Source organism: Amphibalanus amphitrite, unplaced genomic scaffold (assembly GCF_019059575.1).
Source record: "Amphibalanus amphitrite isolate SeventyFive unplaced genomic scaffold, NRLGWU_Aamphi_draft 000108F_arrow, whole genome shotgun sequence".
NCBI lineage: Eukaryota > Metazoa > Arthropoda > Thecostraca > Balanomorpha > Balanidae > Amphibalanus > Amphibalanus amphitrite.
Window position 1 is genome coordinate 355,619 of NW_024881603.1, and position 27,467 is coordinate 383,085.

Genomic DNA, 27,467 nt, shown 5'->3' on the forward strand with positions numbered 1-27,467 from the left:
GCCAATGCATGAAGTGCGTAAACTATGCGCAAACTATGCGGAAAGTATGCGTGAACTCGTCGTACCAGTTCGTGCCAATGTGGACACTGATGGGCACGCATTCGTGAATTATTCGTGAAATCGTCGTGAACTGGTCGTGTACTAGTCGTGAACAGTGCGGGAGCCATCCCAGTTCGTGCACGAAAATGGCACGGCTTGCCACGACAAAATCGTGACCAAAAGTCGTGCAAGTGTCAGGGCACCTTTACATTAGTGAATGGGAGGTCCCATTTTTATATGGCATGCCTAAGTCGGCACAAATTGCGCAAACTTGTCGTGCCAATGCATGAAGTGCGTAAACTATGCGCAAACTATGCGGAAAGTATGCGTGAACTCGTCGTACCAGTTCGTGCCAATGTGGACACTGATGGGCACGCATTCGTGAATTATTCGTGAAATCGTCGTGAACTGGTCGTGTACTAGTCGTGAACAGTGCGGGAGCCATCCCAGTTCGTGCACGAAAATGGCACGGCTTGCCACGACAAAATCGTGACCAAAAGTCGTGCAAGTGTCAGGGCACCTTTACATTAGTGAATGGGAGGTCCCATTTTTATATGGCATGCCTAAGTCGGCACAAATTGCGCAAACTTGTCGTGCCAATGCATGAAGTGCGTAAACTATGCGCAAACTATGCGGAAAGTATGCGTGAACTCGTCGTACCAGTTCGTGCCAATGTGGACACTGATGGGCACGCATTCGTGAATTATTCGTGAAATCGTCGTGAACTGGTCGTGTACTAGTCGTGAACAGTGCGGGAGCCATCCCAGTTCGTGCACGAAAATGGCACGGCTTGCCACGACAAAATCGTGACCAAAAGTCGTGCAAGTGTCAGGGCACCTTAACTCTTGTGGTCCCCACTTGAGGGGGCCGTGGTCGCGCGCCCGCGGGTCACACGACGGCGTCATTACGGCCTGCGGCCAGAGTCGGTGTCGCCCGCCGGTGATGGCAAATTACAGACCTCTGGCCTATTGTGGGAGGGCCGACGGGGTCAATTTTACGTCTTTCAATCGTTATCGTTTCACGCATATAGGAAACCGTGGTGCATAGCGCCATATAGTTTGACGTTGATATAAACATAAATTTGGCATCCCGTTGTTAAATTTTGATCCCGCGACCCGGGTCATTTGCAGGCATCTGATTCCGAGTACGATTCCACAGCCTTGTCTGGAGATGAAGGTGTCTAAAAATGTATTTTTTTCTTTTAACGCTATAGGTAAAATGTTGGTTGTTCTCCTTTATTCAATGATTTTCGAAATAAGAGCTTAGAATAGTGCTATTTACTGCTGCAAAGCTGTGTCTATTTGTTTGGAAAGGTAACTGATGATTACAACCGTCCCCAATAGTGTTCTGTGTATGTATAAAATGTCCGATTTCGTACGTCCGAGCGGGTTGTTGCGCACTATATTACAATGCATGCGTGTTATACCGCGGCACCCTGGTACTCCACCGGCGGCCGGCGGCTCGTTAGCGGCGGTTGTTACGGGCGCCTGGTCGATCAGCGGCGCTGCCGTGCACGGGCGCCGTCTTTGTGTGCCGCCGCCGCCGTGTGTACCGCGTGGGCTCCTCCCTTCCCCCTCCCGCCCGCCAGTTCCAGGAAGGCCGACCTCCAAATGGCAGCGCCAGTGCCGGCACAGGGTGTAACTGTGTCTGGGGTTTTCATAAAGGTCACCTGAGGTCAGGTCGGTCACGTGACCTCGCCATGCTAAGTCAATGGGTAAAAATGGAAGCCGTTATATTGGCGTCAGACATGATCTAATGCTCATCTCATGTCAAACTGATGGAGAGGTGATTTCATACACTCCTGGAAAGGTCCGCTGCTTAATTTTTGTATTGCTGACCTTGTGTGACATATATGTATAACCTCAATAAGGTCATAGGGGTTTTTCGTCAATAACTCCCGAGCAAACTGGGAGCTAGGTATTGACGGGGAAGCCATGGATTGACTCAGAAACACCTGCCGAATCGAATGATACGCAATGTCACTTCTTTCCACCAACTTCGCAACCTGAGTGGCTTTGACCTGATTTTGACCCAATGTCAACACCATAATTTACCTCACCTAACAAACAATAGTGGGTATGTATAGCCTTCGACGTGCAGTATACCATGACAACCGCACGATGGCATGTCAAAATTGCATATCCGGGATCATTTCTGGCGACGTTACCTTGACATGGTGACCTAGCCTTAGGTGACCTGTGGCTAAATTATCACACACGATGCAATTATTATATAGTATAAACCGTACCAAATCTTGAGGCACTGCGCGCAACGGTTTTCTTTATAAGCTCAACAAACTGGGAATGCGGCCAAAAACTCATATCCTACCAGGGTTAAGGCTAAATACACACACACGCACACACAAATTCCGTAGCGATATCTCTGGTCATGTAAGGATATAAAAAGGCAAGTAACAACAAATAGGAATATATTTAGATATTGAAGAGCACTTAACATCACAGTTTTGTCTTTACTACACGTTTACCCCCATGCAGAATGCAGAATCTTATACTGCACTGGGACTAGATGTTATTCAGTATGCATTAGGTACTTAAAGACGCATTTTACATCAACCAACATCCCTATAAACAATGAAGCTAGTACCTATGTATCATCCATTGTCGTTAGGAGCTGGTAATTCTAGGACAGTGTCTGAATGAATAACAGAATCGTCGTATGTTATAATTGACATAGCATGACATAGTTATAACTTATAATTGCCACCTCAGTCTAAAAATGCATAGTGGCGCTAACGAATGGTTTGTACACACCTGTATGTCGGACGGTGTGTCCGGGATGGTAAAGGTATGACGGACACATTGTTCTTGCATTGTTCTGCCACGTTGTTCTGCTGCGCGGTCTGCTATCATGTAGCAATGACACGCATTGTAAGTGTCTGATATTGCCGCACTCACGAATACGCGATATTGATGTCCACAGATCACAACAGCAATACTGATCCATTATCTCACTTGATGCCTACTGGCTACGACTATGAGCCTTGCGTTTTATTTGCTTACAGATGTCTTCGCTATTTTAAACTTAAACTACCACGGCGCTTTGGCAGTTCCTGTGAATATGTGACCTGTATATATGTCTGCAACAACGACCCTAACATGGGGTAATATCACGCGCCGTGCAAGCACAGCGCTCGGCCGCGCTGGTCAGCCTCAGGCTGGTGGCTGCTCTCGACAGCCATGCAGCTTTCTAGCAACTTCTGATGGCCGATGTCAGCTAGGCAGGCCGCGAACAGGGGGCATTGGGCCACCAGTGGGCATTGGGCCACCAGTGGGCATTGGGCCACAGGGACCACAGGGGGCATTGGGCCACCGCTCAAAGCTGTCCAACAGTCTCAAACAGTGTCCAAAAATCGTTCAGCAGCCGCCCAAAGCTACCTTTAGCCTTCTGACGCCGACCATCAGCCGTATAACGCCGCCCACCAGCCGTATAACGCCGCCCATCAACCGTATAAAGCCGTCCGTTAGCCGTACATAACACCGCCCATCAGCCGTATAACGCCTCCCATCAGCCGTATAATGCCGTCCATCAGCCGTACATAACACCGCCCATCAGCCGTATAACGCTGACCTTCAGCTGTATAACGCCGTTCGTCAGCCGTACATCGTATAACGCCTCCCATCAGCCGTATAACGCCGTCCGTCAGCTGTACAACGCTGACCTTGAGCCGTATAACGCTGACCTTCAGCCGTATAACGGCGTCCGTCAGCTGTTTAACACCGTCCATCAGCCGTGCAGCAGCCGTCCAGCAGCAATCCAACAGCCGTGCAGCAGCCGTCGAGCAGCAATCCAACAGCAGTGCAGCAGCCGTCCAGCAGCAATCCATCAGCCGTCCATCAGCCGTGCAGCAGCAATCCAACAGCTGAAGGTAACGCGTTGTCTAGCTCCCACGCCAGCGCGATAAGGCACTCAAAGGCAGCCAGTTCCGGCCACGTGGCCCGACGCGCCGCCGCCGCCGCCGGTCACATGATCGGTGACCGCGCGCCGGCGGCTGGGTCACGTGATCACCTGACCTCTGTGACGCCCGGCAGGGGGCGTCCCGGATAGGCCGGCTGCAGCGGCCCGTACTCGCGCAGGGGACACTGCGAGCCGCCGATGTACTGCACCGGATGGTTACTAGCAGGCAGTGTGTACACACCTGAAACGGCGCCGAGAACAGGTCACAGAGGTAACCAGGGTAGCACAGGTCACCAGAGGCCACCGAGACCCTGTTTCACGGCACGACGCTACAGCGCGCTACGCGCATCGGTGTATTAGGTTTCTATGGAAACATCAACAAGCTCGGACGCTCGCAACGCTGAAGCGTCGAGGCGAATTCGTCTCAAACGCCACACCAATACTGTAGCGCACTGTAGCGGCGTGCCGTGAAACAGGGCCCTGATGGGTACAGGTCACCAGAGGTCACCAGACGGAACACAGATCTAAAAAGGTCGCCAGAGGGAGCACAAATTATCCAGCTGTCACCAGAATCACAACTTATCCAGATGTAACTAGGGGTCACCGGGTGGGGCACAGGTCAGCGGAGGCCTCAGGCCAGCATGTAAAGCACAGTTCACCAGGGGTCATCAGACTGAACATATCTCGGTAGAGGTCTCGTGACTGCATAAATGAACACAGGCTGACAGAGATATAACCAGGGAAGCCAAAAGTGAAGTTATTTTATATGATTGTTGTGGTGAGATAAAGTTCAGAGAAGGTCAAATACGAGCCCAGATCGCCGCAGGCTGCCATACATCCGACGACCACCGGAAAGCTGATGACATCGCCGACCGAGGTCATAACAGGTCACTATCGAGGTTGCACTGTTGAACGGCATGCCTTGGGCAGCAAAGCCGTGCTCATGCACATGCAGAGCGTGGGTGGCTACGTTGGGCCTGTGAGAGGTCGTTGTCAGTCAGCCGCCAGTGCGTTGACCTGCCAGCGTGTTCCGACACTGCTCAGTGCCCATGCATCCACTGCACTGGCGAGCTGTGCCAGTGGAAGCATATCCCAATATTGCTTCTCATTCGTACATACCTACCTCCTTGCGATTGGTAAAACAAAACTCTTAACTCGATTATTTGTATTGTTAATGATCTTAGAGTTCACTAATGCTTGCATGCAATTCCCTTGCTCGTTCACTGATGCATTTGCCACTGCTCGTCATAAGGTAGATATGCCACCATGCTTGGGTCATCCCACTGTGTCGGACGATAGTTGAGTTGACTGCTCCACGCCAATAATGTGTGTCAATCAAGGATTTTCCATTCCTCACATTTCAGACTGCTGTAATGTAGTTAGTATGTACATGTGCCATGTGGATCGTGTAATGTATACAGTTCACGATCCATATGTATTTCTACAGAAATAGATCGGCACCTAGCACCTTAATAACTAAGTTGTTTCTTTAACCCATTTACGCCCTTCGTTGCGTTTTCGCAACGCAAGCAAGCGTCGACGTGATCGAAGCTTGAGAAGTGTGTAAAAGAGACTAACCGATGAGACAAGTTTCAGCGTGTGTAGCATGGTTGTGCGCATGATACTACGCAGTTACAAGTCTGTGCGGCCGGTAAGTTACTGCCTAGAGCTCCCAGAGGGAAGTCGAAGGTTTTGTGAGTGATGACGTCACGAAAACCAAGATAAGTAGGCTAAGTGCTTAATAATATCGTAATGAAAATTGTGTAAACATATTCTGCAGAGTCCCTACAATAGCGTAGATATGCATTTTGTTAAGAAATAATGCTACAAAAAGGGTTTGTGACTATTTTCAAATATGACTACGGTCGCGTTGCGGGAACGCAACGAAGGGCACATCGGAAAGACAGCGGTGTTGCGAAAACGCAACGATGGGCACATTGGCAGGGTAGCGGAAGTATGAATATCAACAGTAGACTTCACTCGTGATACGCTGTGGGTTCTCTCTTTCTCTCCCCCATCTTCCTCCCTCTCCTCCTCGTTCCCCAACTCTCTCCCCCCCTCTCTCTCTCTCTTTCTCTCTCTTTCTTTCTCTCTCTCATTTTGTAGCCATGAGGCTGTAGCGGCGGAACATCTTCAATTAAGGGGGGGGGGGGAGCACTGCTGACTTTTGGTCTCATTCCTTCCATTTCCATTTCCATGCAACGCCTATCGGGATAATGTTAAAATGGCAAAATCAAGGGGGCACGGTGCCCCGGTGCCCCCTCCCCCCGCTCCGCCGCCTATGCCATGAAAAGCATATATAGGTATGTTTAGTGCAAGGTGCGTTTGCACGTAAAATGTTGCGACACATTTCATATTTGCTGGCTCAAAGAGCCACAAACACTCCTTTCTTTTTCTCTCGCAGATTTTCGGCCTCGGGCTGTTCGTTCACTAAGCAATGTGTTCCCATGCATCTGAAAATCGCATGGTAGGAAAAGGACCCATGCATCAAACGGTCGGCGATGCTAACGGAGCTGAGAGGTAATTAGGTCCTTTGGAAATTGGATCTACTATGTACATTGTGCATAAATAATGAATAACGGGGATGTATTCTGGTATCAGGCGACAGATAGGCATCGCCATTCTCTGGATAGAATCTGCTGACTACCAGCATTTACGTTAGAAAAGATAACTGAGGGTCGGCAAATAGTGGGATAGGCCCCCTCTGAGGGTAGCTGAGCCCTTCGGCAGGGGTAATGAGGGCGGACCCATGGGAAAATAATAATTTTTAGGATTCATAACTCGCATAGATTCATAAGCTGCTTGATGTGGAGTATACGCATGTTTTCTTACTTTGATAGGCTTTTTATCTAATCAGACCATTTTTAGAGCTAGCAGGATTATTGGAATTAGGACATTTGTCTGACCGGACACGGTCAATCGTAGACTGGAGACTGAGCCCAGCCAGTGGGCAGCCGCCACCGATGACCCACCCCCTTCCCCCCTCCCAAGCACTCACTGCACCCGGCTACAGGCGCGCTCCTATGTGAGCTGCCCGATTGCGATATACGTTGCCGGTCCAGCCCGGAACAGGGGGATGAGGCGTGGAGGAGGATTCAACTATCCTGAAGATGGAAAGGACGGATTGACGTCGAATCACCATTCTGTCCTGGCATTGTCTTGAGAAAGAGGTTACACGTGAAGGTCGCTGAGAGTGGGGCCATGAAAATTTTGGATTAGGTGTAAACAATAAACATGATAAACTGGGAGTCGATTTGCTGTGATGCGCTACGCCTTACGCGGGTAATTTGTTAGAGCCGGATCGGTCCTTTTTTCTTTTTGATGTGAGTGGGTACGACTAACCTGCAATGGAATTTAACTTTACTCCTAGGAAGTAGGAGGGTGGTTAAAAATGATTGCGGATATACGCGCATACGAGAGGCACTGGTTTACTCCCAATCCTCCGTTTAATTGTATTCAGTGTGCACTGTGCAGGGTCTGATAGGTGGAGGTAATGGATCTGTCTAGCTTCCAAAAAGAAAGCATCACCCTGGATACGTGTCGACCACAACTTTAAATGAACAGCAATGGACAACGTAAATGGTTGATAATGACCGTGTTGCCATCTCCCCGTTCGCGAATCATGAAGTTATGCTTCCTCACTGAGGCTCTTAGGCGGGTTATAGAGCATGACGGATGTGGGTTCCGCATTTTCAAGCAATAGTTGTCAACAGTTGATTGATGTTTTGTCAAAATATATTAGCATATACGGCAGTTCAGTGTACTTTAAGTCCGTCTGATGTGCCCGTCGTTGCGTTTTCGCAACGCTGATGGCGCCCGGTGTGCCCTTCGTTGCGATTTCGCAACGCATGTTTTTTACGTTTTTCTCGAGAAACTTTTGCTGCAGGCAAAAATTATTTTCGATTCCATACAAGGCCCTGGTAGGAGCATAACATATTTTGATTTCGTCGATTTTCATGATGGTCAATATTCCTGGGCATAAATGGGTTAACCCGGCAGTTGCTGGGGTATTTCGCCACCCACCGTTTGCTGGGGGGGGGGGGGCGTTAAACGCCCCCAGCCGATAACTCGAGAACCAATAGGCGCAGCGAAACGCACGAGGCGGCAAACGAAAGAGCGCGACGAGACGCTTCAGATGAGTACTTTAACCCGGCAGGCGGTGGGCCTACCAGCCACCTTCCGCGCGGTGGGGGGGGGGGCACTTTTTTGCCCCCCCCCCGTATCTCCGAAACTGCTGGACGGATCCGGAAAATTCAAACGGCGTTCGATAGCCCTGTCAAATTTGTCGAGGGAAACCAAATTTCATTGACCTCGGGGTCACCGATGACGTCACAGGTCAGGTCAAAGATAAAATGTTTCACCGTTCACGGGGCTTCTAGGGAAAGCGCTATAACACCGAGTAAAACGCATTTTGTCGAAAATCAGCGATAAGGCGTCAGTTGTCTAGTACATATGTTGCTATTAGAGGTCACTGGTCATACCAGGTCAGGTCACAGGTCAGGTCACCAAAGGTCACCAAGGGTCACCACATGAGCCCAACTTTACTAAGGTTATGCGATGCATGTTTTATGGCCAGTTTTTCATTTCCATCTCAATGGTGTTGGTTATAAGACCATCAGGTACGGTTTGGGTCACTTTCTGGTGGAGGTCAGGTCAAGGTCAGGTCAAAAAAGGTCAAATTTCAAAGTTGATATTTATGCATAAAATGGGTATCGATTCGATGCAGCTCGTCACGGGGAGTCTAATGGTGGTCTTTGTTTTGCGCTACGAGGTCTAGAATTGCTAAAAATTGAGTTTGAAAATTTGACGTCATCAATTTTGAACAGTTTTTTCGCTATAACTTGGCCAAAAAAAGAGGTATCGATCTCAAATTTGGTATGTAGATAGAAGGCGGTAGGGGCTATCACATATATTCCGGTTTTTTCGAAATTCAAAAAACTTTTTGGATTTTTTGGCTATTATATTCAAAAAATCTATTTTTTGATTTTTGGGGGTCAAAATCCAAAAAATTCGAAAAACCGAAATAGCAGTTTTGTAGCCCTTTTAATTTTACACCTTTTATGTCTGAAACATTTTTCTGTATCACTAAAGCTGTAGGCCTGACAGCTCTTCCCGCGAAACCTTTTTTTGGGTCGAAAATGGCAAAAATGACGTCACTCTGACGTCATTAGCGGCCAACCTATCATAGCCTTTGGAAAAATTTTTGGTCACCATGTGCGCTAGCTGCTCCCGGGAGGGTACTGAAAGTTTGGTGACGATCGGCGCAGCGGTTCTCGAGATATATCGAAAAAACTAAAGGGGGGGGGGCAAAAAATTGCCCCCCCCCACCGCCTGGAAGGTTAAAATTGAATTTTGAGGTCACAGGTCGGGTCAAGGTCAGGTTAAACACCTGAAATCGGGCTTTCAGTAGCATGGACTTCAGAGCTTCGCAATGGGCGCCTCTCGTCATAAACGTTGTCAAAACGGTGCACAATCCATCATATAAGGCCTAAAAGAGTGTCAGCTCCATGTAGGGGTCAGTCAAGCATAGGTCAGGGTCAAGGTCAGGTCAACCGGGTAGGCACATATCCCCGAAAATCAAAACTGATATTCGCAGCTTGCGACACATGTTTTATGGGTAATTTGGGGCGTAGAACCCGATGGTGACATTCATTTTATCGTATGTGTACGTGTTTGGCTCAAAAAAGTTCAATTTAAAGGGACAGTATCACCATTTTGATGAAATTTGACATTGCATAGGCCCCACCTTTCTGGTCCGGGAACTGAAGACCGATCCTCGAAGCTCCACACCGTTATCCCGCTATCGCCGCTCAAAGTACGAAAGGTGTACCACACTTTGAATCGTGCTTCACTATCTTCACTGTTTAAATGTTTGCGCCGTTTTGAATTGACCGCCAGTAATAAAACTTTTACCCTGGTCATTTCATCAAATTTTATAAAGCCAAAACGTTTTTCGCACTTATTCATCACCGTTAAATTCATTAAATAGTCGTAGGCAATTTCCGCTGTTTCCTTCGGATTCTAGCGGCTCAACAAAGGAATTCCTCCAGCTTGAATCACAATCTCCCTCCAATGTATGACGTTTATCACGTGATTGTCACGTGATATTTTCTCCCATTGTCAATTGTCACGTCCAATTGTCACTCCCTCCAATTGTCACGTTATATTTTTATAGGCAATACCTAAGGCTACCTCTCCCTAAGGACAACTCAATCAGAAGAACGACCGCCTAAGCGTAGCGTCAATAATGTATTATCTGCGCCAGTTCTGTAGTAATTTTGCATGCTTCCAAACTGGCGGCCATGCTTGTATAGTGGTGGTTCGCTCATGAAAATGAATCATGAAAATGAAATGTGGTTGCAATATTTTTCACCGAGTTCGGTCCTCAAACTATGTTTTTCTGATTCAGAAAAATAAGAAATGCTAGTAAAAAAAAAATCAGCTCCATACATGGATTTTTTTTTCGATGATACTGTCCCTTTAAGAAATGTATGTATCATGGTCGTGAAGTAGTCGCGAGAAATTGCCAAGATTCAGTTCAAGATTTTGGAAAATGCAGAACGATAATCAATAATCGAAGATAGCCATTTGATTGTCCATGGTATTGGCAGTCTAATGGCGTTTACGGCATGTCTGTATGTCTATTCTGTGATTTTATATGATTTTTTGAACATATGCCGTTTTTGGTCGAAAACTCAGAAATCATGACGTCACTAAAACCTCGATATCTCAAAAATTTTCCAACCGATTTTTTTTGAAACTTTGTCACAATAAACTTCAATCAATTCCCTACAGGTACCCAAATTTTGGCGCGCCTGCGGCGCGCCGTTTTTATGCTATGGCCCGGCGAAAAAAGTGGGGGCGTTTAACGCCCCCCCCCCCCCAGCAACTCGCGGGTTAACCGGCGACTTGCTAGGGGTGGTTGCTATGAGAGCCACATTTTTCGTCGCGCTAGTACCTATAGTTGGAAAACGGCGGGCCGCAGGCGCACAATCCTATAGTTAGGTTCCTGTTGCGAAATGATTGAACATCTTGCATTCGCGAGAGGCATGATTACCTAACTTAAAGGGACCCTCCCACCTTCAAAAAAGTTAATGAATTGGCATGAAAGTGATGTCCCTTGGTTCAGAAAGAGCGAAAACGAATATCTACCAAATTTCACCGAAAAATATTCACTGGTTTTCAAGATATTAGGCTTTTACTTTTGTTTACTTTTTGGGATCTCCCCTGTTACTAGCGACTTTATTTGGAAGCAATAATTTGGCAGCCTTAAAGTGCGGCAGACGTTGCGCGCAAAGCAGCGTATACCACCACGTGTTAACGATGGTTTTAGTCTAAGATTTAAAAATCGTTAGATCTCCGCTGACGTCACAAATTCTAAGGGGGCATTCCAATGCATTAGCCCCTTAGAATCCGAAAACTGCAAGTTTGAAATTCCATATCTTCGAATTAAAGCATTTTTCGATGTTGTGAGTGCCCAAACCGGTATTTGCAGGCCATGGCCACCAATTTGGCTATCTCAACTCAAAACTAATGTTAAGGTGGGAGTGTCCCTTTAATGGTGACCTGACCTGGTGACCTGGGGTCGAAGATTCTACACACGATTCAGGCTGAATGTCTGCAAGCTATGCCAAGTTAGCCAAACTATGCCTCTTCATCCTGCGGAACAGTGTGTTGTGGCGTGGCTTTCATCAGTTACCTAGTCCTACAGGCAGGCGCGTAACCACGAGTCTGACGTTACTGGGGACCATATGGAGGACCGCGAAGACCAAATATTATATTTCAGGATCAGTCTGTCTTCGCCCGATTGTTGACCACACCCAGTTTTTTTTTTTGCGCGTGTAAGGAAAACCGCGGTGCGCACCACCGCGAAACTTGGCATAGCTTATGATACCTTAATTTCGCATCGTGTGAAAATTTTGACCCCAGGTCACATAAGGTCAGGTCACCAGGTCAAGTAAAGTAGCCATGCCTCTAAAAACTTTGTGTCTGTCATTCCTACAGTTTAAATACCAGAAGTTTGAAACTCGGGCTTTTGCATGAGGAAATCAGTATGAACAATTCGTACATCTCAAAGTCAGATCGGTGACCTAATGTCAGGTCAACTTTGCGACCTCTACATTATGAGTCAATGGGGGAAAATTGAAATGCTCTTCTTTTGGCCGAAAACACAAACACCGTGAAACAGGTAAACATGACACACTGAACCGGAAAATTGCACCTGTGACTCCTTCTACCTATGTCCGTGCAGAGGTCATCTCAGGTCATGAAATATCTCCAACAGGTTTTTACCATAACTTTAGGTAGAAACATGCTAGAGCTCTGAAAACACCATCAGCTCAGCAATACGAATCGAATGACATGCAACATGGCCTTTTCCGTGACCTTGACCTGAGGTCAAATTTTCAATTTGACCTTTTCAGGTCAACTTATAGTTTATTCGACGCGTCTCGACGAGACAAACGCGATGCCGGTAAAATCAGCGTCATACAAGCTTGGAGTCAAAAGTTATGATACAAAACCCGTTTCCGCAAAAACGCCAACTTTTGATAGTTTTTGCCTCTGGAGGCTAAACCGTTGACGTGAGGTCAAATCTGAGACCATTACTCAGAAAGACCTTTGAAAGAGCTATCGAATGCGATTTCCCGCAGCACTGCAGCTCTATTGGTTCCCGACTTATGCGCCGATGTGTGAAAAGTTGCCAAATTCGGGATCAAACGTTCGTAAAAAATTACCTTTGGTGACGTCCAGTGACCTTAGCGATGACCTGATCAAAAAAGTCCTAGATAGTTCTAAAAGATGCTGTAGCGAGCTATATGTTGCTTTTTACTACGTCTTTCTAGCTTGCTTACTTTCCGAGATAATCTGGTGTGGCCAAAAAGGCCCCCCACCATGGCGAGGTTGGCTGAGAGGCCCACCCGGGCGAGGGCTAAACAAAACATCCATAGTTTTGTCTTCCTTTGACTACATTTTACTCTTCACGTCGATTTAGAGACAATATTTGGCTATTTAAGCAAATTGAGGAGGTCGTTGGTTTTACTGGGGACGGTCCCCAGTAACCCACAAGTTACTGGGGACCGGTCCCCAGTGTCCCCAGTGGTGGTTACGCGCCTGCCTACAGGTAACTGATGCCTGCCTCCTTCCTGTGTGCGGCGGAGCTCGATGAAATAGTGCAGTTACCTATGTGGTAGGTATAGATGATGCAGTGCTGCGCAGCATGCATTTAGAGATTTAGACACGACGTCCATCTACCGATTTATATGTGCAAGCAAGTGCTTGCAAAATGTTTTAGTTATAATCTTAATCTTGCATGTCTTGTTTTATCGCACAGCATTGATAATTGATTATACAGCTTACAAACAATTAGCATTGAGCAGTGGATAGTTGAACGCCAGCCGCCGGCGTCGTGTGCGTGTGTCGGCTGTCGGTAGGGGGTAGCCGGGCGGGGTGTCGGCGGGGGGGGGGGGGGGTCGGGTAGCCGGGCGGACGGCGCGCGCCGTCGCCGGTCGACAGTCGTACCGATGGTGCCGGGACCGGCGGGGCCGACCACCTCCAGCGGCGGGTAGCTGGCCGACCCGGGCCCGAGCGGCGCGCCGTACTGGCCACCCTGCGGAACTGCGGCACACGCACACACACACACACTAAACCCGCGAGCTAACGACAGTGGACCCGCCATGCCAATCAGGTGCAGAAAACACACAATTAACCGGAGCCAAATCACCAAGTGCAAAATAACACGCATAACCATTAACCCTGTTTGAAAGGAAATAAAACTAACACTCACAAAAAAAATATTTTCATCAGAAGTAGATGAACTTGATTTTGGATGGTAACGCTAATAGAATCATGAACATTTTACTTTGCAGCCGAGATGAAATCACGCTAATGCTCACTCAGTAGCAAACATGTACAAAAAATTAACCCGCGCCCCGTTGAGGTCTGGCAGGTTGGTTCCACGTCCTGTTGGGGGGGGGGGGGGGTAGCTAAGAGCTTCGTATCTCCGGATCCAATAGCCGGTTCGGAAAAAACTCGAGCGGAATTCGATAGAGCTCATCGAGATGCATATTGCATAAGAAAGGATAGCAATGATCTTGATTTTTGACCTGTGACGTCACAGGGAGGTCAAACAAGGTCATATCAGTCCAATTTACAATGACGAGAAGTCGGTCATAAAAAGAAATCTAGGTTTCCAACATGAGTCTGGATATGATGCACTGGATAATCACCTGAGTGGATGATGACCTGTGACGTCACAACAGGGCTCAGCCTCGACCAATCAGAAATCACTTACGTGAATCGCAAGGAAAGGCATTAAATTGTGAATATTAGAGTCTTTGTGAAGACATGTCATACATATGCAGCCACAGACACATCCTGGACCATATTTCTTGGAACTATGACGTCACAGGAATGTCAAAAAAGGTCCAAATATACCGATTTTCAACGAAAAATAATTGTTTACGTAAAAGTGACTTAAATCACGTATAAAAGATCTTATTCAGTCAGGAATAGGTTAATAGGTACCTATAACTAATATTATTGCTGACTGATTTCAAGCCCAAATACTGAAAATATTGTGACGTCATGAGAACAATCGCTACTTTTTCAGTCATTCAAATGGCTATATCTTTCGCAGTTTTAGTGATATTAGTTAATTTTTGGCATGTAGTAAGGGGTTCTCTGACATGACATTTCGATACCTTTGAAAATTTCCCCAAATTTTAAAATCATTTCAAGAAATCTAAATTATTGTCTAAAAATCCCTAGAGCTTGATATTTTTGTATTTGGAAAATTTCGAGACAGCCATTTTGTTTACCATGCCTTACTTTTTTATACCTACAGTCCGATTTTTTAAGTCTCTGAAGCTCTGATTCTCTGCGATTTTTCTTCGTGAACGACTTTTTCGACGAAAAATGAACATGACCTCAGTTTGACCTTCATAGCTCGTGACCTGAGATGACCTCAGACCTTTTTTCAGGAGTGGTGTAGAATTGATGCCCGGAGAGGCACTGAAAGTTTTAGGTCGAAATTGGCGGCCGTTTGTGAGTTATCTGCGAAAACCACTGCGGGGCCTTTGCCCCCCCCCCCCCAAACGGGTCGCGGGTTAATGGTCAAGGCACTCATAGACAACAAAAATCATCGGTTGCCTTACAGCTATATTTTGAATCAATGAATCACCATTCTGAGAACGTCCCATGGAACAAGTACACCCAGACCCATTGCACGCGCATTTCTACATAAGCAGCAGATGCAGGGACTACCGGGCGCGGTGCTGAGTGTCGTGTAGTCGTCTCACCTGTGGCCTGCTGGTACGGTGTGATCAGGTCACCTTGGGCGCCGGGCACGCCCACCACCATGGCCGAATCCTGCCGGGACATTCCTGTAGACAGAGATAGACGCACAGCATCACTGCACTGCCGGGACATTCCTGTAGACAGAGATAGACGCACGTCATCACTGCCGAGACATTCCTGTAGACAGAGATAGACGCACAGCATCACTGCCGGGACATTCCTGTAGACAGAGATAGACGCACAGCATCACTGCCGGGACATTCCTGTAGACAGAGATAGACGCACAGCATCACTGCCGAGTGCCGGGACATTCCTGTAGACAGAGATAGACGCACAGCATCACTGCCGGGACATTCCTGTAGACAGAGATAGACGCACAGCATCACTGCCGGGACATTCCTGTAGACAGAGATAGACGCACAGCATCACTGCCGAGTGCCGGGACATTCCTGTAGACAGAGATAGACGCACAGCATCACTGCACTGCCGGGACATTCCTGTAGACAGAGATAGACGCACAGCATCACTGCCGAGACAGTCTTGCAGACACAATAAACATCATGTTGCCAAAACAGTCCTGCACAGTGCACACAGACCCGACAGGCAACTTCACTGCAGGTACATTCTTCCTTACAGAACAGACAGGCAGCTTTACTGCCGACACATTCCCGCAGACACGGCAGACACAGGCAGCACCACTACCGATACATTCATTGAGGAGACATTCATACCTTCATAGTTCATACATTCGTGCATAAATATATATTCGTAGAGCAGACATAGACAGCATCACTGCCGAGACATTCCTGTGGACAGGACAAATATAGACAGCGTCACCGTCGAGTCGTGCTTCCGGTTAGTGGGATGTGATCTGCCCGTAGGTAGCGGTTCGCCTAAATATGGCATGGTGAACATAAGTATAGTCGACTACAGAATGATGTTCCACTCCTCAGAAGCTATCAGTTGACCGGAGCGCTAAGTTGTGCCGTTTATCACGCAATTAAGCGGGTCGATTGTGAGCATTGGGAAAAAGCTATAATTTGTGAACTCAGCCCGTGTGATGCGGCACAGCCTACCACTCCAGGCAAATAATTGCCTATGAAAAGTGGAACATCATTCTGTAGCCGACTATACGTACCTTCCAGTTCCAAGGATAATTTCATTATAATTTTGTGCATGCATAAAGGATAATTTGCCAAAGCGCTATTCAAGTAATGTAATGCTTCATATGGCTTAAATTGATGATGATCTTCAAAATGCTGATGACTTCAGAACGAAAAATAAAACACGACAACTGGCACTGTGGCCACTTGGAATTAAAGGCTGTCGTTTTCGTGCGGTCTATCGCCCTCCGCCGTTAGTTAGGTATCTAGCTGCATAGGCGGCGGAACGGGGAGGGCACCGGGGCACCGTGCCCCCCTTTGATTTTGGCATTTTAACATTAGCCCTATGGGCGTTGCATGGAAAGAATCGGACCAAAAGTCGGCGGTGCCCCCCCTTAATTGAAGGTGTTCCGCCACTACTGTCTAGCTGCACGTCTAAAGTCCATGGAGCTAATATTTAAAGATTGAGCGGATGTGTAAGTGAGGAACGCCGCAAGCACTCACCGTTGGGCACGATCCAGCCGTGTATGCGGTTCTCGCGCTTTTTGGCCAGGAGGCGCTTCTTGAAGCAGAAGTAGATGAAGATGGCGATGATGAGCAGCACGAGGATGGAGCCGACCGTCAGCGCCACGCGCGGCCTGTTGAACGCGCACCGTATGCTTGTTTAGTATTTATCTATTTAGAAGTACAACAGCAGCATCCCCACATCATGCACATTGCACATTTCACATTGCGCATACGTTTCGGCTTTTTAGCAGTTGAAGTGATGATGAATATGACACGAATATAGGTAGGTACATACATGTTGCCGTTAGCCAAGGCTGTCCGGAGCAAGAACGCATCGACCTCAGAGAAAAAGCCAATCATAGGCAGTAGGCACTCAGCTGCATGTCCTAATGACAATGAGACGAAATTTTACTCAGATTGGCTAACAGCTCACTCGTTTCGATTTTATGAAGCGGTTGACTAAGGTACATAGAGACCTCATATTATTATGAGCGAGCACTATCTCGATCCGTTATTTACCTCGTTATAGAAATATGAATATAAAGAATCCGTAAATATGTACCGCTTAGAACATTTCTTTCTTATGCGAGGATATAATATGCAACCCGTACCTATAACATTATGGAAATAGACGTCAATCCTTCACGCTTGAGTAGTGGGAGGGCTTAAATCTCCAGTTCATATTTACTTTTTTTGTGAAAAACCGCGGCGCTGGCGTCCCAAAACTAGACATTGTAGCTTATAGCACACTGCTGTTGCGTTGCACGTGTTTAATTTCAACTCAAGGTCGTTTAACCCTCGCCCTGGCAAGGGGGTTGATGCGACCCCCACCGTAAGGTTTTTCGAAGATAGCGTAAAAACGCCAATTTTGCACAGCCTAAGGGGCAAACTTTTTACATATGACCTGAAAATTTAGCGGATATTCAGACTCCCGTCGGTGCGCGGACCCCTGTCTGTGCGCGGATTAACCCTATTAGTGGCAGGGGGGGGGGGTTGTTTTTATCCACCCCTCAGGTTTTTCGGGAATATCTCCGAAACCGCTGAAGCTACGATGCTGAAACTTTCTGACTTTTCCTAAAACTAAATTGGGCTTATTCCCTGAAAATTTCAAGTTCATAACTTTACCAGGGGCGGCTCCAGAGCACTGGGAATTGGGGGTCCTATTCGTGAAGCGAGTCATTTGGGCGAAGATCACGATGCTGCACCAGTTTTACGAACAGTGAATGAAAGGTATCATGTGATAACATATACAAAGTTATTGTGCATCCTCTTTTGACACGTTTTTGCTATAATAGGCGGATCCAGGCGTCCAAAAAGGGGGGTTATGTTTTACCTCCCAACATAGGTGCCCTGACACCGCCTATGCATGACCAATACAATTGTAGTCGTTCTCTCATAAGAAAATTGTAACATAACAAGACCATTACCACCCTTTTTAGAAACAGTACCAACAAAAACCTTATTTACTATACTTTTTGTGTACCCCCAATCTCAATGATCTGTATCCGCCTATGATTTTTGAAAATGCATATTTTTAGGATCCATGTGAATTCCTGGTTCATTCTCTATCGATCGGCAAAAGTTGCGTTAGGATTGGTTCAGAAACCTGGCCGTGATAAACAGTCTAAAATGTATCTGCAATTTGCCCGTTTTTACCCCCCTCTACCCCCCCCCCCCTGTTGACATTTTTTAATTCTTATTTTTTAGAAATGTAGATCACGTTGAGCGAAATCGAATGCCGTTTGAATTTTGAAAATCGGCCCGTTAGATCTCGAGATATCAAGGGGGGGTCGTAAACAGCCCCCCCTGCCACTAATAGGGGTATACCAGGAGCCTGCCACTAATAGGGTTAAAGGGACCCTCCCACCTTCAAAAAAGTTAATGAATTGGCATGAAAGTGATGTCGCTCGGTTCAGAAAGAGCAAAAATGAATATCTACCAAATTTCATCGAAAAATATTCACCGGTTTTCAAGATATTAGACTTTTACTTTTGTTTACTTTTTGGGATTTCCGCTGTTCCTAGCGACTTTATTTGAAAGTGCGGCATTTATTGCGCGCAAAGCAGCATATACCACCGCGTGCTGCCAAACGTTTTAGTAAAAGATTTAAAAATCGTTAGATCTCCGCTGACGTCACAAATTCTAAGGGGGCATACCAATGCATTAGCCCCTTAGAATCCGAAAACTGCAAGTTTGAAATTCCATATCTCCGAATCAAAGCATTTTTCGATGTTGTGAATGCCCAAACCGGTATTTTCAGGCCATGGCCACCAATTTGGCTATCTCAACTCAAAACTAATGTTAAGGTGGGAGGGTCCCTTTAAGTGTTGCGGAGATCACTGATACTTATCGATGGTCTTGAGATGTCTGTCCTCCCCCCTCCACTTTGAATTCCACTAGAAGACTAGAAGTTTTTACTCGCCTGGTAGACGTGACTTAGTGACTAAATAAGTAGGTTCGTGGCGCCGTGTCTCACTCTCTGCTCAGCCTATGGCTGTGACTGTGCCTTACTCTGTGACCATGTGATCGTGACCGTAACGAACCGTGCTAGGTGCCTGCTCTTTCGCCCGTTATTACTCACACCATGAACCTGCGGTGGAAGCGGCGCCCCGCGTGCAGGCGGCCGCACTGCGGGCTCGGGTCGTTGCCGTTGGCCACGCCGCGCTCGAACTCTGCCTTGTTGCAGCAGAAGGCCCAGTCGCGCGACGGCCGACAGCAGTAGGCGCCGCCCACCACCGGCGAGGAGGCCGTGCCGTTCTCCACCTCGTGAAACTGGGAGCAGAGGAACACCTGCGGCCCCAGCTGCTCGTCCCGGTAGCAGCAGTGGTTCACAGCCGCGTGCAGGGTCTGGCCGCGCCTCCGGCCCCGGCGCCCGCCGCGATCGGCGGACATCGCCGGCACGCCTCCACTCGGGTCCGGTCCGCCGTCCGGTCCGGTCCGGGGTCTGTCCGGCCGGTCCGGGGAGCCACGGGCGCGACCAGCAGCGGCTGCTGACCGGCTGCCTAGCGCCGCGTCCAGTACCACGGCGCTGTGTATTCACGCATGATCACACGGCTGGAGAGACGGCTGTAGTTAGGTCACACGGCTGGGGAGACGGCTGTAGCTAGGTGGTCATATAACGGGGCTGAGTCCGCAGCCTTCCGCTGGTGGCTGGCCGTCCTCAATCGGCCGTCCTCCGGCGCGGCGCGGGCGACCGGCGACCCCGTTTCGGCGCGGGCCGCTACGGTCCCAGTCCACGGTCACAGTGTGAGAGCGACTGGCTGGGCCTCCGGCGGCCGGCCGGTCGGTTGGTCGGCCGGCCCAGCCACTGTCACGGCAACAGGGTAAACAGCCGGCGCGCTGCCGCCGTATTGACCGGGCGCCCCTTTTGAGGCACAGACGCTGGGACAGGGGCCAGCCGGGATCCACTGCTCGCAAGGCCACCGCTCACCGCCTAGCACGTGCACCTCGCATTCTAGCGCGATCATTTGTCCTAATTTTTATAGCGTTCCTCGAGCTCGACATATTTGCCAATCTTCATTTTGCTAGGGTAGTCTCGCCGGCATTACACCTCACCTCGGGGTTCTGCATCATCTGACAGCATCTGGGGTCCTTCAGAAGGTGGCGCAGCCGCCCTCGCGCTCGGCTCCTAATTTTCAGGGCTCATTATTTGCATGGTTGTTCATGAACAGTTTGTGAGTAACGTTCGTTCCCTCTTCGAGAAAACATCAAACGACATACTACGAATTTTGCGACATACTTGCGAATTTTGATCTACGAATTTTGCGACCGATACCCCTCGAACCCGATTACGACTCGCTGACGAAGTTTTGTAATACAATTCGAAAGCTCCGACCCGAACGATTTCTTGTGGAGTAAAGTCCTTATTCACTTACCTATTAAACGACATACTGTTCCCCAAGAGAGGAAATCTGATTCTTAGGCCTGATGCTGTTTTGTGACATCTTGTCAGGGCAACGACGAAAAAATCGCGTTTTTGCTTACGATTAATAAATAGCTTCGAAAGAAACGGTCACAAAGAAAGCATAATCGTTCTAACACATTTACCTTGTCAAGATGCGTCGGATGATAAAATTCAGCTGAGAGAAAGTCAAGATCTGCATAAAACTAGAAACCCTGGGCCTCAGATGGTGTTAAGCATTGAAGTTAATACGCAGCCGATCATTTGTGACACATTCGTAAATGTTGATTCTGAATCTGGCATCCATTTTGATCTAGACAACTATCTACTGGTCGGTCAAAATGAGGAAATTAGCGTGTTTATTGGGTACACAAGCAGTGTCTGTCGACAATAATTACATTCCCGAGGGGGGTCACGGGTAGTCGACAACCGATGTTGTTTATCACATGATAAATAGGTGTCAACGAAGAATATAAACTCTTACTCATCTCACCGAAACAGCAGCACATATACCGACATCATCACTGTAGCAATAACATACATATAAGCCGACATCCTCACTGTAACAATAAAATACTGCTGACAGCCTCACTGTATCAATAAAATACTGTTGACAGCCTCACTGTAACAAAAACATACTGTTAACAATTAACATCCTCACTGTAACAATAACATGCTGGCGACAGCGAGAATATTGTGACAACGCATTGCAAACTTTCACACCGCAACAACTCCTTGACAAAAACATGTCACGGCACACTCTCGGCATCTAACTGTGGCACTGGCCATAGCATACTGCCGACATTCTCAGCGTGACCCTACTACACGACCCACTTCCGTCAAATTCCAGAACAGATCCAGAACAGAGCAAATAATGATAAAATCGACCCCGACCTGTTGGCATGGTAACCTTGTCCCAACATAAAATAATGGTAATTTGGTCGATTTTCTGCTAAAATTGACATGCTCATTTTGAATTCGTGACCCCAAAAAATCGTTTGCCTTCGTTATTTTGGGCACAGATGGAATCAGAATAGACCAAATAATGGGAAAATTGACCCCAACTTGTTGGCATGGTAACCTTGTTCCAAAATTAAATAGTATTAATTTGGCCGATTTTTCGCTAAAATTGGCATTTTCAATTTGAATTCGCGACCCCTAGAAATGGTTTGATTTCGGTATTTTTGGCACAGATGGAATCAGAATAGACCAAATAATGGGAAAATCCACCCCCACCTAAAATTTGAAAAATTGACCCAAAAATGGGTACCCCTAGTGGCCATAGCATACTGCCGACATTCTCAGCGTGACCCTACTACACGACCCACTTCCGTCAAACGCAGGCACACCTCAGCTCCGGGGCCGAGATCGCATTTCACTTCCGTTAGCCGCGATCACATTTTCCTGTGTTTTTATTACAGGGCCGGGTCACAATCACAGTCCCTTCAGTCGTCACGGTCCGTCAGTCAGAGTCCGCCACAGGCCAATCACAGTCAGTTAAAGTCCGTCACAGAGCCCGTCACAGTCCACCAGTCCGTCAGGGGTTGGTCTATCACAATGTGTCACAGTGCCAGTTCGTCACAGGGCCGGGCCGCGTGGCCGCAGCATGGTCGGCCGTCGTCACCTGTGACGGCGCCGCACGGAGGCGCCTCCCAGCGCACCCACATCGTCTCGTACGAATCCGAGAGGTGGGCGAGGCGCGCCGCGTGAGCCAGCCGCAGTCCGTGGGTGCGCAGAGCGGTGAGCGTGCGCAGCGCCCGCCGCTGCTCGGCCGCCGGCGCTGCCTCGCCCAGCGGCAGCGGCACGCTGAGCTGGAGCACCCTGTCGAGCGCGGCGCCGGCGGCCGACAGCTGCTGCTCCAGCACCGCGCCGGCCGCCGTGCCGTCCGAGAGGCGCAGGTAGTGGACGGGCCGCTGCCCGTGTCCCAGCAGCGCCGTCACCTGCTCTAATGTCATGAGCGGCAGCCGGCGGCCGTCGGCGGCGCGCCGGTGGCCGTCGGCGGCCGCCAGCTCCACCTGGTGCTGGCTGACGTTGGCCGGCAGCCGGTCGGCCGGCAGCAGCGTGCCGCCCAGCAGGTGCACCTCGCAGCCGGGCCAGCGCGCCAGCTCGTCCTCCAGCGTCCGGCGGGCGCTGGGCGCGGCCGAGTACACCAGGCACGGGCCGCGCGGTGGCAGCAGGTCCTGGTCGCGGCAGAGCGGCGGCTCGAGCAGCTGCAGCCGGCCGCAGTGGGTCGACAGGCCGGCCTCGGACAGCGCGTCGGCCAGGCCGCTGCGCACTTCCGACTGCGGCAGCCGCTCCACGAGCGCCGCCGCGCGCCACGGCGTGCACGGCTGGCACGGCGCCGCCACCTCCCTGGCAGACAGACAGGCGTACTCGTCAGCCGTCATCTCTCCCGTCGGCCGTACCAGTACCCGTTCAGAATCATCCCACAAAATCAGGGTTCTGGGTTATCGGAATCAGGGTTATACCGTTACAATCAGGGTTTAGCCTATTTAGGTACCTACCTATATATTATAAGAGCATTGAGTAAGTATGTACTAACCTGGATGAGTATAACGGGGATATGCACATTGAACAGTGCACACGAAAAGACACGGTAACCAAGTAAGCACTCAATTATTATGTATTTCAAATATGATCATGTTGTCAAGAGCAAGTAGGTCGGTTCGGAATAATTCAGACTATACCCTACGAGGTCAGCACTGAGTGGACAGCGTGGCTCGGTAGCTGCTGTGAGCAGCTGTAGATGTGAGTGGACAGCGTGGCTCGGTAGCTGTTGTGAGCAGCTGTAGGTGTGAGTGGTTCGGTAGCTGTGAGCAGCTGTAGATGTAAGTGACTCGGTAGCTGTGAGCAGCTGTAGATGTGAGTGGCTCGGTAGCTGTGAGCAGCTGTGGATGTGAGTGGCTCGGTAGCTGTGAGTGGTTCGGTAGCTGTGAGCAGGTGTAGCTGTGAGTGGCTCGGTAGCTGTGAGCAGCTGTAGCTGTTAGTGTCTCGGTAGTTGTTAGCAGCTGTAGATGTGAGTGTCTCGGTAGCTGTTAGCAGCTGTAGATGTATGTGAGTGTCTCGGTAGCTGTGAGCAGCTGTACATAGATGTGAGTAGCTCGGTAGCCGTGAGCAGCTGTACATAGATGTGAGTGGTTCGGTAGCTGTGAGCAGCTGTAGACGTAAGTGACTCGGTAGCTGTGAGCAGCTGTAGCTGTGAGTGGCTCGGTAGCTGTGAGCAGGTGTAGCTGTGAGTGGTTCGGTAGCTGTGAGCAGGCGTACCTAGATGTGAGTGGTTCGGTAGCTCTGTGATCATCTGCCGGTACACCTACCGTCCCTCGGCGGGCCGTCCGAGCGTCGCGTCCAGAGCCCACTCTGCGCGCCGGTGGTACACCGAGACCAGCAGCAGGCTCATCAGCGACACCAGCAGCAGCGCCGAGCGCTGCCGGGCCGCCTTCCGATAGGCCCACCACAGCGGCGGCACCACCATCTGCCGGCACAGCCAGCGCCGGCATTATAGAAGGGGCGGCACAGCCAGCGGCGGCATTACAGAAGGGGCGGCACAGCAGGGGAGCCAGGGGCGGCATTATAGAAGGGGCGGCACAGCCAGCGGCGACATTATAGAAGGGGCGGCACAGCAGGGGCGGCATTATAGAAGGGGCGGCACAGGAGGGAAGCCAGGGGCGGCATTACAGAAGGGGCGGCACAGGAGGGAAGCCAGGGGCGGCATTATAGAAGAGGCGGCACAGCAGGGGAGCCAGGGGCGGCATTATAGAAGGGACGGCACAGCAGGGGAGCCAGGGGCGGCATTATATGTAGAAGGGGCGGCACAGCAGGGGCGGTATTATAGAAGGGGCGGCACAGGACGGGCGCCGCAGGGAGTGGAGAACAGGGAGTATAGCGGCACCGATGAGGGTCGCGCCATGTTATAACTCGCCCGAAAGGCTGATTTTTAATATTTTTTTTTAGAATGGAGATGCTATTGCTGAGCATATTTATTAGTATGTATATAAGAACTATTTTTAAATGTAGCCTGATGCTCATTACGGAGCGAGCGAAGCGAGCGGAGTCTTACGTAGAATAACGGAAATTTCTATGAGCGGGCGGCCGGCCGGCCAGCTGTGGTCACGATTCTGCGACGCTTATATCTCGCAACCACTTGACCGATTTACATGCGGTAATTTTTGTAGGGTAGCTTCATTCCTTCTACCAAGTATTGGACTATTCCCGATGCATGTGGGTGACCCATTATGCACTAGTATGCATTAATGTGCATTATGCACATTATGCACATTCGGCACGTGCCACGTGCAAAACGAAGAGGTGTCACTTTTGTAATAGTTGCAATATCTCGGTAACTACTGGGCCGATTGCGCTGAATAGGCACCCACTAGGCAATGCATATCCATGTGCCAGAGTTGGGGTGCTGCTGCACGTGCGCACGTGCAGCGGTCGTTTCCAGATCTCGAGAACGACTGGACCGATTGCGCTCAAATTTGGTACACAGTTACGGAGCGGTTAGTAGGGTGCCGTGCATAAGTCAGTTGGGACCCATTTTGCACGTGCGCACGTGCAGGGTGCCGCTTCCAGATCTCGAGAACGGCTGGGCCATTGTGCTCAAATTTGACACATCGCTAGAGACCGGTTAGTAGGGTGCCGTGCAAAAGTCAGCTGGAGGTACCCCTCGAAATTTCGCGCGTGGAAGGCTCACCCTCTCGCTCGCTCCGTTAGTCGCCCCAAAAGGCGTTATATTGGTCATATATTAGTTAAGTTTCAAACTAAATAGACAGAGAGAATAATATTTCGACCTCGGGTCATCATCAGATTCGAATAGGAAAATCGAGCAGCCAGCCAAAGACGACGAACCAAGATCCAGATAGCAAAAATATGCGGTGCAACGTGCCTAATCAGATGGCCGCGTTATGGAAAATACCTCAGTCAGGCGTGGGTTAATCAATTACATTAGGTTTTTCGCTTCCATCAATCTGTAAAAAAGGGTGTTTTAGCATACAATACTTTAAAATAATTACATGAAATAAAGTATCTAAATAGTTCCCAAGAGATATTGATGCTACTTCTCGCATTTTCAAATTACCTCTAGAAAAAACCTCTAGAATCCGGTATTTTTCAAAAACCTCCAGGAGCGGCCCCAAAACGCTCCCCTAAAACCTTTAGATCTGGAGGTTTACCTCTAAACCTGGCAACACTGCTGCACAGTATTTCCCCAGAAAACCTCTCAAGTTTCTCACAACAATCACAAAAATGTACCTCATCTCAACTGCCAATTATCAAAAATATTGTACCATACCATAATAATATAATACGTTCCGTTGGTGACAAACACGCACTGTCGGCTTCATGTCACTTCATGAACTCGACAAACCCGCGTTGCTAGGCAACCGAAACAGCTGATGCGTACTCTTATCTCCCGCGTCCTCTTACCCGCCCTTACCCTACTGAGAAACAGGCTCAGCCGAACTTAAATTCAGCGACCCACCAATGGGAATTTCCGGATGCAAAAGCATGCTATGCTATCGCATACTTTTGATCCTCCAATTCTGGATTACAGAATTAAAGAATTTATAGCAACTAATAGTGTGTAAGAAATAAAATTATGCGTGGGTCTGCAGGGGAGATGAAAATTATCAGCACGAGTGTAGTAATCTTTTCACGAGGGATTTTGGTCCCTCGTGAAAAGATTACTACACTCGTGCTGATAATTTTTCATCTTCCCGGCAGACCCATGCATAATTATACTCGTATATCTCTTCCACTCGGAGCCATGAAGAATCCTCAAAGAATATCATGCACTCGGCCAAGGCCTCGAGCTGTCGTGCATGAAATTCTTTGAAAACTCTCGATAGGAATATTTCGTTTTCACGGTATCGTCCAGGAATATATAATCACTCATCAACTGGCAGCTGACTGCTGACTGTAGCTACTACGCTAGCTGAATACAACATTTGACGAGGTAGACATCCGAGAGATTATAAGACACTAAGTGGAACAATCGGCACTATGCGTTCGATCGCACTCCTTGAGTTATAATGAACTAAGTGTCGAGCGGGGAAAGTGAGCGCCGGCACAAGGGTAACCACTAACCAGCAAGCCAAAATCGACAAAAAGCTCTCTTAAGCAGCGTGACCACTCCTTGGGATTTATCCCAAGATCTTGGGATTTCAGCCTCAGTCTTGGGATCTTGGGAACTGACACCAAAGCTTGGGATATAGAGCTCACCGAGCATTTCCGGCTTTTTCAACGAAAATATTTCGAAAAAATGCAAAACCTTCCAAAAATACCTAAGCTAACTCCATACTAATAATCAGAAATCATAGAAGTTGCTTGAAATACTAATGGCGTTTGAAATAGTAATGGCGTCATAGCACTTCCACATATCAGCATTCAGCTATATCAGCTATATAGCTGATATGATATAGGTTAAAGTTCTAAAATAAATATTCATCCTGATGGCCTTAGCCTTGACAGAATCGAAACAAAAGCGCTTGCGACGGGAACGCAGGAGCACGCCAGGCTTGTTTGCCACGGTAATCTGCCTGAACTTTTACGTGAATGTGTTTATTACGTTATTTGATCATTATGATTGACAAAGTTAAATAGGTATTCAGAATGTCGTTTCAATAACTACGACGTACTATCAAGGCTTAGAACACGTTCGCACCGGTGACATGTTACGCAGGCACTAAAACTAGGTAGGTAGGTACTTC

General features: G+C 48.6%; 1 protein-coding gene across 2 annotated transcripts; it reads right to left on the reverse strand.

Moving 5' to 3' along the window:
- Nucleotides 1-2,450: 2,450 nt before the first annotated feature.
- Nucleotides 2,451-20,192, reverse strand: LOC122380845. 2 transcript variants are annotated; one of them, XM_043364351.1, is made up of 5 exons: nucleotides 19,441-20,192; nucleotides 16,857-16,990; nucleotides 15,252-15,335; nucleotides 13,474-13,569; nucleotides 2,451-4,195 (listed from the first exon to the last, which is right to left on the reverse strand). In XM_043364351.1, exons 1-5 carry the CDS (start codon nucleotides 19,749-19,751, stop codon nucleotides 4,062-4,064), a joined length of 759 nt encoding a protein of 252 aa, XP_043220286.1. In that variant the 5' UTR covers nucleotides 19,752-20,192; the 3' UTR covers nucleotides 2,451-4,061. The 2 variants fall into 2 exon arrangements, with proteins under 2 accessions (XP_043220286.1, XP_043220287.1); XM_043364352.1 differs by lacking the exon at nucleotides 13,474-13,569 and having other exon boundaries at nucleotides 19,441-20,117.
- Between the last annotated feature and the right edge of the window lie 7,275 nt (nucleotides 20,193-27,467).

Bases quoted from the DNA above. Each gene is read 5' to 3' on its own strand.
- LOC122380845 (XM_043364351.1), bottom strand. From the start codon at position 19,751: ATGTCCGCCGATCGCGGCGGGCGCCGGGGCCGGAGGCGCGGCCAGACC. The intron at 15,336-16,856 runs GTGAGTGCTTGC...CTCTGTCTACAG, and splicing joins CGGCTGGATCGTGCCCAACG to GAATGTCCCGGCAGGATTCG. The intron at 4,196-13,473 runs GTACGACTGTCG...GCGCCGTTTCAG, and splicing joins CGCCGGTCCCGGCACCATCG to GTGTGTACACACTGCCTGCT.